The sequence below is a fragment of the Clarias gariepinus genome, chromosome 6 (assembly GCF_024256425.1).
Source record: "Clarias gariepinus isolate MV-2021 ecotype Netherlands chromosome 6, CGAR_prim_01v2, whole genome shotgun sequence".
NCBI lineage: Eukaryota > Metazoa > Chordata > Actinopteri > Siluriformes > Clariidae > Clarias > Clarias gariepinus.
The window spans coordinates 40,845,001-40,855,000 of NC_071105.1; the positions used below are offsets into that span (position 1 = coordinate 40,845,001).

Consider the following 10,000-nt stretch of genomic DNA (forward strand, 5'->3'; position numbering starts at 1 on the left):
CTTCTTGCAAAATTTCAGTTCTTAATGTGAAAAATATTAAGGTGGGGCGCTCATATGCTGAGGTACCACTGAATTAACTTGATTCATTAAAATATATTTATTGCATGTTTAATAATAAGATAAATATTCATTTATTTATATATAAATTGTTTCCTATAGGTGGCAGTACTGAGGCGAAAACTCCCAGAGACTTCATGAGAAGAATCAGACACGGGAGAGACCGTCCTCACCAGGGTGAGACCAACAATCAGTCCCTGATATACCTCTGTCTCTCTCTCTGTGTGTTTGTGTGTGTGTAACGAAAGTGAGCAGCTTCTCATTCACACAGCAGGACAGAACTCTGGAGAAACTCTTCTGTGTGTTTCATTTCTATTAACCTCACACACATCATCTCAATCACTGACGCGTTAATGTGTGTACACAAGTTTAAAACACTATTTCTCTCACTAAACCAATAGTTGTCAAAGTGTGTGGCGCCCCACTAGTGGTGAATACAGACATGACAGGTGGGGCGCAATGAACCCTAGGGAATTAGTGGAAAATAATAGGAAAGTACCTATTCTTCCTAGTCATGCTTTTCTTTATTGACACTCGACACTAAACAATCACACGCTAAGAAATGGATCATTAATACAAGTAAATTAAAATAACATCAGAGAAAAAGTGGAACCATAGAGCAACAATAACGGTTCTAACGTCGGCATTTTAATTGCAGAGGAACAATATATAAGGAAACATTCGGTATTATATATGTCATTTTATTTATTCCAATGTGTATGCTGATGTTTCTGTATTTTTGTTAAACATTAATATTTTATCAGGCAGTACTAGTCTGGCAATTCTAGTTTCCAGTGTGGTAACAAAGTAGCTTTTTGATCCTTCAGGCGCTGAACAGAAGGGAAGATCAATATCGTTCTACGCTTTTTGTTGCTGTGCGACGTTTTGCGATGATCCCTAAATCATTCGTTGCGCCGTAGAGAATAATGGTGTTTATGCTTTTAAACATGTATAATTTAAGGCGGATGTAGCTTAAACACAATGTAGAGAGGAAATATATGTATGTGGGTATCTTATTCGCAGGTTTATTTACGCAGCTATTGAATTCGGAGATGCGAATATAAAACTAACTTTACTGCGGACACAAACCGGGTCATTAGCGTACTGTATGTAGTAAGTGTAATAACGTCAATCAGCCTAATCAACCAAAAAGCCAGCCGAAAGGAAAACATGATGCGCTTGGATTCATGGTGGGGATGGTGGGGGCAGAGGAGAGACCCGTGTGTGTTATGGGTCTTAAACCACTGGCAGCAGACAGCACGAGACCCAACAAATTAGGAAGACACTGAGAGACAACACACCCCAGTCACGTTACTAAGCCACTCGACTTCTTTGAAATAAAGCTCTAGATAAGTGACGAAGTAAGCCTGTTATTTACATTTAGGCATTTGGCAAACGCTCTTATCCAGAGCGACTTACATTTTTATTACATTTTTATCTCATTACACATCTGAGCAGTTGAGGATTAAGGGCCGCGCTCAAGGGCCCAACAGTGGCAACTTGGTGGTTGTGGGATTCGAACCTGGGATCTTCCGAACTGTAGTCCAATGCCTTAAACACTGAGCTACCCCTGGCTGTTATTGGTTTAGAAATTGATATTTCAATAAATAGTACACTTGGCTGATTTCGTTATCATTTTGTTGACAAGTGGGGCTTGATAATTTGCCCACCCCCTTAAGTGGGGAATGACAGAAATGTTTGAGAACCACTGCTCTAAACCAACACACACACACAGAGGATGGTGCGTTTATTGGTGCATATCTTCACTCCAGAGAAACAAACCAACAAAAACCTTAAAATCAGACAAATTATTAATTAACCTATAACACACCTATTACCGACCCCCCCCCCCCCCCCCCCATTACCCACAATCCCTCAGGAGGATCTCAGTAAGGCAGCAATAAACTAAACCTGTAGTTCACACACTGAGGAAAATAAACAAACATCTAATGGGGGAAACACTGCGTCTGTCCTTCAGCTGCTTCATACACTCCCCCACTCCCCCCCCCCCCAGGGTACACCGCGTGGAGGAGGAGCATCTGTCCATCAGTCCACTGAAGGAGGAGAGACACTCGGCTCACATAAAGTGCTCTGTGTCTGTGTGTATACATGTGTGTATATGTGTGTGTGTGGGTGTGTGTGTGCGCGCGCGCATGTTAAAGTCCGAGTGATTTGCGGACGATCTTCTTTGCGAGTCTGTTGAACTGCTCTCGGTCCTCCCTCCACATCTTAGAGGCGTCGACGTTTGCTCCACTCTCATCATTCGGCTCTGTGGGGAACACACACACACACACACACACACAGATCATAGTGATGAATAGTCCATGTATGTATCTGTGCGAGTGAGTGAGTGAGTGTGTGTGTGTTTGTGTGTACCTGCAAGCATGCTGATGACACTCAGTAGGATTTTCTCCACACTCTGTACAGGACTCCACCTCTCCGCGCTGCTCTCATACCCCATCGGGTCGTCACCAGGGGCATGCAGGATCGAGATACACACACGGCCATCTGGGTAAACTGTATACACACACACACACACACACACACTGTAACTGCAGTGTGCTACTGTCTCAGGGTGTGTGTGTAAGAAAAAGATAGACAGACAGACAGAGACAGACAAATAGACAAAAAAAGAAAAAGAGACCCAGACAACAAGACAGAGAGAGACAGACAGGGACAGGGAGAGAGAGAGAGAGACACACACAGAGAGACAGACAGGGACAGGGAGAGAGAGAGACACAGAGAGACAGACAGGGACAGGGAGAGAAAGAGAGACAGACAGGGACAGGGAGAGAGAGAGACACACAGAGAGACAGACAGGGACAGGGAGAGAGAGAGACACACAGAGAGAGACAGACCGGGACAGGGAGAGAGAGAGAGAGAGAGACACACAGAGAGACAGACAGACAGGTGACTCACTGTTGGGGTGAAACATTTCACAGGTGAACTTCATCTTCGGGGGACTGAGGGGATAATCAGAGGGGAAACTGAGGAGGGCAGGAAACACACCGCCCTCGAAACACGTGTCCTCTGGTCCCCTACACACACACACACACACACACACACACTAAATAGTGTTCTCTGATAGTATACTAGTGCTTATAGTAAGTTAAGGTAACGTACGTACGTGTGTGTGTGTGTGTGTGTGTGTCTACTCACATGATAAGAGCTTCCCACTCAAAGAAGTTCTCTTCATTCACAGGACCTGAGACACACACACACACACGTTAACAGAAGGATTCCTGATCATCCCGTGTGTGTGTGTGTGTAGTTTAGTTGTAGTGTTTTACCTGCAACGATGCCTTCTGGAGGATTCAAAGTGAGTTCTGAGGATGAAACACACACACACACACACACACACACACAGGAGACTAAATATGTTAGTATATGTTCAGTGTTTAATCCGACACCAAAAATAACTTTAATCTGTAATTAGTCATGAGTCAACACACTCACACACACACTTACACACACATTAAGTGATCTGAGTTATTAGTGTATAATAATAATAATAAGAGACTCTTTACGCTTGTACTCCGCCATCAGTCTCTTGAGCGCCGTCCCCGCCATCACTGCCACACACACACACACACACACACACAATAACACACACACACAATAACACACACTCACATCCGCCTGCGCGCAAACACGGAACACAACCGGAAGTGCCGCAATGACGCCAGAGTTCTACTTCCGGGGCGGAAAAGCGCATCGCGTGCGCAGATACTAAAGGAGATTCCTGTTGTCGGTTGTTTTGTTACAATTTTGTTATTTTTTTTATTCGCGATATTGATATTGATAAAGGCCCAGTGTGTGTGTGTGTGTGTGTGTGTAATGAGATGAGAACTCCGGGTTGCCAGATTGAACGTTACCCCCCTGACACTGAACACTCCAGAGGTGGATCCACAGACACACAGAGTGCTGATCAACACTATAATCATATTTCTGTATATAAAAACAATCAAAACATTCAGTAAAATATGAAATAAACAGACATTAAACCCAGAGGTGGGTGGAGTAGTAAACAAATGTAAGAGTAGCTGTACTTAATAATATTACTGAAGTAAAAGTAAAAGAGAATTCGGTGAAAAGAGACTCAAGTACAGACTAACTGTTTCAATCATGATGTCCGATTAATTATTTTAAAAATTATAATAATTATATGTACACACACAAAGTATATATACAGTGGTGTGAAAAACTATTTGCCCTCTTCCTGATTTCTTATTCTTTTGCATGTTTGTCACACTTAAATGTTTCTGCTCATCAAAAACCGTTAACTATTAGTCAAAGATAACATAATTGAACACAAAATGCAGTTTTTAAATGAAGGTTTACGTTAATAAGGGAGAAAAAAATCCAAATCTACATGGCCCTGTGTGAAAAAGTGATTGCCCCCCTTGTTAAAAAATAACTTAACTGTGGTTTATCACACCCGAGTTCAATTTCTGTAGTCACCCCCAGGCCTGATTACTGCCACACCTGTTTCAATCAAGAAATCACTTAAATAGGAGCTACCTGACACAGAGAAGTAGACCAAAAACACCTCAAAAGCTAGACATTATGCCAAGATCCAAAGAAATTCAGGAACAAATGAGAACAAAAGTAATTGAGATCTATCAGTCTGGTAAAGGTTATAAAGCCATTTCTAAAGCTTTGGGACTCCAGCGAACCACAGTGAGAGCCATTATCCACAAATGGCAAAAACATGGAACAGTGGTGAACCTTCCCAGGAGTGGCCGGCCAACCAAAATTACCCCAAGAGCGCAGAGACAACTCATCCGAGAGGCCACAAAAGACCCCAGGACAACATCTAAAGAACTGCAGGCCTCACTTGCCTCAATTAAGCTCAGTGTTCACAACTCCACCATAAGAAAGAGACTGGGCAAAAACGGCCTGCATGGCAGATTTCCAAGGCGCAAACCACATTTTAAAGCAAAAAGAACATTAAGGCTCGTCTCAATTTTGCTAAAAAACATTTCAATGATTGCCAAGACTTTGGGGAAAATACCTTGTGGACCGACGAGACAAAAGTTGAACTTTTTGGAAGGTGCGTGTCCCGTTACATCTGGCGTAAAAGTAACACAGCATTTCAGAAAAAGAACATCATACCAACAGTAAAATATGGTGGTGGAAGTGTGATGGTCTGGGGTTGTTTTGCTGCTTCAGGACCTGGAAGGCTTGCTGTGATAGATGGAACCATGAACCATTCTACTGTCTACCAAAAAATCCTGAAGGAGAATGTCCGGCCATCTGTTCGTCAACTCAAGCTGAAGCGATCTTGGGTGCTGCAGCAGGACAATGACCCAAAACACACCAGCAAATCCACCCCTGAATGGCTGAAGAAAAACAAAATGAAGACTTTGGAGTGGCCTAGTCAAAGTCCTGACCTGAATCCTATTGAGATGTTGTGGCATGACCTTAAAAAGGCGGTTCATGCTAGAAAACCCTCAAATAAAGCTGAATTACAACAATTCTGCAAGGATGAGTGGGCCAAAATTCCTCCAGAGCGCTGTAAAAGACTCGTTGCAAGTTATCGCAAACGCTTGATTGCAGTTATTGCTGCTAAGGGTGGCCCAACCAGTTATTAGGTTCAGGGGGCAATTACTTTTTCACACAGGGCCATGTAGGTTTGGATTTTTTTTCTCCCTAAATAATAAAAACCATTATTTAAAAACTGCATTTTGTGTTTACTTGTGTTATCTTTGACTAATAGTTAAATGTGTTTGATGATCAGAAACATTTTGTGTGACAAACATGCAAAAGAATAAGAAATCAGGAAGGGGGCAAATAGTTTTTCACACCACTGTATACACTCAGCAAAAAAAGAAACGTCCTCTGACTTTCAACTGTTTTTACTTTCAGTAACTTAATGTGTAAATATTTGTATGAACACTAAAAGAGTCAACACCATAAGACATAAACTAAAAATGTTTCCCAATGTGTCCCTGAATGAAGGGAGGCTCAAAATCAAAAGTACCAGTCAGTATCTGGTGGCCACCAGCTGCTTGAAGTACTGCAGTGCATCTCCTCCTCATGGACTGCCTATTGCGGACAGTCTGAGCACTGATGGAGGGATTGTGTGTTCCTGGTGGGACTTGGGCAGTTGTTGTGGCCATCCTGTACCTGTCACGCAGGCGTGATATTCGGATGTACCGATCCTGTGCGGGTGTTGTTACACGTGGTCTTCCACAGCGAGGATGATCAGCTGTCCTTCCTGTCTCCCTGTGGATTACGAGCATAATTCGTTCCGGAAGCGAGCTCGAATTCCAAAACACTCGTAAACCAAATTTAATTTTCCCATATGAAATAACAGAAACTCAAATTATTTAAAGCCCAAAAAAATAAATGCACAAAAATTATTGAAACAACATATAAAGTAAAAATAAAACAAATTAACCTGCACTTTACCTTAAAAAGAAAGTAAAAATAAATCCTGACAGATGTTTCCGTTTATGCGTGCAGGCGCTTTGTTTGTGTGTGTGTGTGTGTGTGTGTTTGGAATCAGCCCCTCCCATCTCCCCCTTCTTATCTTACAGAGTAAACTTTTACAAAGACTGTTGTGTCTGAAAAATTAGCAAGGAACATTGCTAATGACACTTATGTGAGCGCTTAATAACGGAATCACTGCTGTAAAGTAAAACAAACAAACAAACCTGCACTTTACCTTTGAGAAGAATCCTTTTCTTTTAAGAATCGCGATAGAGCAGTGTTTCTGTGTAGGATAGAGAGAGAGTTTGTGTGAAGCAAAGAGGGGTTGCACACACACACACACACAAGACAAGACAAGAGAGAGTGTGTAAGAACCGGCACGGTGTCAAATTACGTGCGCGCACACACATAAGCTCTCACAGCCTGAAACAGAGGGAGAAAATGGATCTTTAACCTCTGTAATGAGACTTTCTTTTTCTTTACACGCATGTTTATTATAAGAAACAGTACAAACATATAATATGTTTTACACACACACGTAATCACAGTGTTATAATAAACAGTACACGCGTGCATGGATGGTGATTATACCAGTAACTAAGACTCAGCAGGGGAGACGATTATCCACAATTCCGCAGCACATGAGAGAGAAAAACCGTTGGCTCAGTTGTGATCATGTGACGCTCGGCGTCAAAACAAGAAGCGTGCGTGATACATGATATTCGGTACTCATAAACCAAGACTTGCTTGTTTTTCAAGTCAAAATTTATTAAAATCTTTGCATGTCTTGCGGAACACTTGCAAACCGCGTTACTCACAATCCGAGGTTCCACTGTATATGCATCCTCTTCTGTTGTAGCATTGGAGACAGATGCCTCTGCTAATTCTATGTTTTCCTTTGCTTTCCTTTTCCTTTCCTTTGAAGATTTTTTTCCTGCAATGCCGCCAGTTTGTGTGTGGTCATGTTACTACATGTGGTTATTGTTACTGCAGCTGATGATTGGTCAAACGGAGTCATGTGATTATTGTTTCTGCGTCTGATTGGTGAAACAGTCATGTGGTATATCCACCGGCTGCATGTTTAGAATAAACGGTTAGAAAAGTAACGACGAGGGGAGCTAAATGTAGTGGAGTAAGAGTAGCGTTTCTTCTTCACAAATCTACTCAAGTAAAAGTAAAAAGTATGGTGCAGTAAAACTACTCATAGAAGTACATTTATTTCAAAAAGTTACTCAAGTAAATTTAACGAAATAAATGTAACTTGTTACTACCCACCTCTGATTAAACCTCAATTAATCTTAATTTATGATTACTCTTGGCACCGGCTGCCTTAAAAAGCAACCTGAAAGCGGCTCCCTTTTTGTTCTTGCCACCGTCCGTGATAACATTCTCATGAACTCATGGGGCTATGTCTTCACTAAATCTTATGGCAACTTTGGTTACGTTTAGTTGCTAGTATACTAAAAACGCTTCGCATGCCAAGACTAATTTCTTGCAGACTTTCAGATCTTAAGGCTGAAATTCAAGCAGCAGAGCATTAGTATGTCGAGGTACCACTGTATTACCTGTTAAAGTAAATGAAATAACATGACAGTAAATTTGAGAGTATAAAATGCATACCTCTAGAACTTCCTCAGATACTAAATAACACCAAAGTTAAACACAATCCAGTCAAATTTAAATGTATTTATATATAGCACCTTTTGTAATGAACTGGTAACAAAGTGGTTTGCAATAAACAGTTCTCATAAAAATACTAGACATTTTTTAAACAAACAAACAAAAATATTACAAAACTCCATGCGGTAACCTGGCTCAGAATCAGATACAGTTCCTGATGTGCTCCAGCTGTTCCTGATGGGTTAACTGGCGATTAAAGTCAATTCCTGGATGTTCAGCCTTCAGTGTCATCGGGACAATAAGTCTGATCTTGCTTTAACTTCAAATTAATTTGATTCAATTTAGATTTAATCAGTGAAACACAGTTATTACCCCCACTACATTTATTTATTTATTTTTATCTATCTATCTATCTATCTATCTGTTAAGTTGGCTCATGTTGCTTATCTTCTATATATCTTTCTTGTTTTTTTAAGTAGAATGTAGAATTTAACACTGTACCTCAGTTTCACACCTTAGACTTGTATATTTGTTCTTCCACTCTTACATTTAAAAAAAAAATTATTCGTATTTCTTGTAAAATATAAGAAAACAAACAGAAGAGAAGAGGTGTTTTAATCAGAAATCTGGCAACCCGAGTGAACACCATCATGGCGTCCGTCACTGAGCTGAAGAGCGGTGGGTTTAAACTCTACTTTTATATGAATATCCTCACTTTAATTACTTCAGCGTACAGTTAAGTTATTTACTAATTATTTCCTGAATAAAACACACTGCGCTTGTGTATTTCACACACTCATATTTAACTCTGAAGCGGTGCGCGCGGATGTGGCTAACCCCCGGTGCTAATGGTTTAAAAGAAATTACCTCAGGTGTTAGCAACCGTTAGCCTCAGGCAGGGGGCGCTATGCTAAGCTAACTGTCAGTGTTACAGGTTCAAATCCTGACAGTTTTACAAAAACATTGAATAAATCGCAGATTATTAATTCTTAACAAAAAAATGTGTTTGTGTTTATTGTTACTGAAGACGGAATATTTAATTACACAAATATAATGTTGTGGTAAAAATAAAGCATGATCACAACATCCATAAAAAAACTTTATGAAGTAATTAAACATCTGAATAATAATAATAATAATAATACACAAACCACACTAAATATACTTCGGGATACAAATTTAATCCGTTCTGAAGACGAGTTCTTAAGGTGAAATTTTGTATTGTGAGGCTCATGTTCCCATAGGAAATAATAGAAATGCAGAGAATTCGTCCAGCCGCCAAAAAATTTTACCAATATTACCAATATTACCGATGTCCAACACTACACCATGTTCCAAATTATTACGCAAATGATATCTTTCCCTGATTTTCATAATTAGTCATTAGTCATCAACCATTAGGGTATAATTTGAATTTTATTGAACAAACCTCCTAATGATAACAAAATAAAAAAATGAAAACGCACTTTTCCAAATTATGCACAACAGAGTTCAAACATTTTATAGGTTGTAAAGAACTGAAAATGGGCTTTTGTTAAATCTGCAGCATTATGAGGTCATATTTACTGAAATCAAAATCTATTTCAATCAAAAACACCCTAACAGGGTATGTTACATCTTAACATAGGATCCCTTCTTTGATATCACCTTCACAATTCTTGCATCCATTGAACTTGCAAGTTTTTGGACAGTTTTTTGTCAGAATAGCCTCCCGGAGCTGCTGTTTTGATGTGAACCGCCTCCCACCCTCATAGATCTTTCGCTTGAGGATGCTCCAAAGGTTCTCAATGGGGTTGAGGTCAGGGGAGGATGGTGGCCACACCATAAGTTCCTCATCTTTTATGCCCATAGCAACCAATGACACAGAGGTATTCTTTGCAGCATGAGA

General features: G+C 40.4%; 2 protein-coding genes across 2 annotated transcripts in view; one reads left to right on the forward strand and one right to left on the reverse strand.

Annotated features, from left to right (window-relative positions):
• Nucleotides 1–1,787: 1,787 nt before the first annotated feature.
• ube2g2 (ubiquitin-conjugating enzyme E2G 2 (UBC7 homolog, yeast)) lies at nt 1,788–3,709 on the reverse strand. The gene is made up of 6 exons (XM_053498953.1): nt 3,585–3,709; nt 3,348–3,383; nt 3,217–3,262; nt 2,977–3,095; nt 2,434–2,574; nt 1,788–2,326 (listed from the first exon to the last, which is right to left on the reverse strand). Exons 1-6 carry the CDS (start codon nt 3,625–3,627, stop codon nt 2,214–2,216), a joined length of 498 nt encoding a protein of 165 aa, XP_053354928.1. The 5' UTR covers nt 3,628–3,709; the 3' UTR covers nt 1,788–2,213.
• Nucleotides 3,710–8,717: 5,008 nt separating this feature from the next.
• The window catches only part of cep20 (centrosomal protein 20), a 4,122-nt gene continuing 2,839 nt past the window's right edge, over nt 8,718–10,000 (forward strand). Inside the window, exon 1 of the mRNA XM_053499147.1 lies at nt 8,718–8,790. Coding sequence (XP_053355122.1) covers nt 8,763–8,790 — 28 coding nt within the window. The 5' untranslated portion in view covers nt 8,718–8,762. The remainder of the gene's footprint in view (nt 8,791–10,000) is intronic.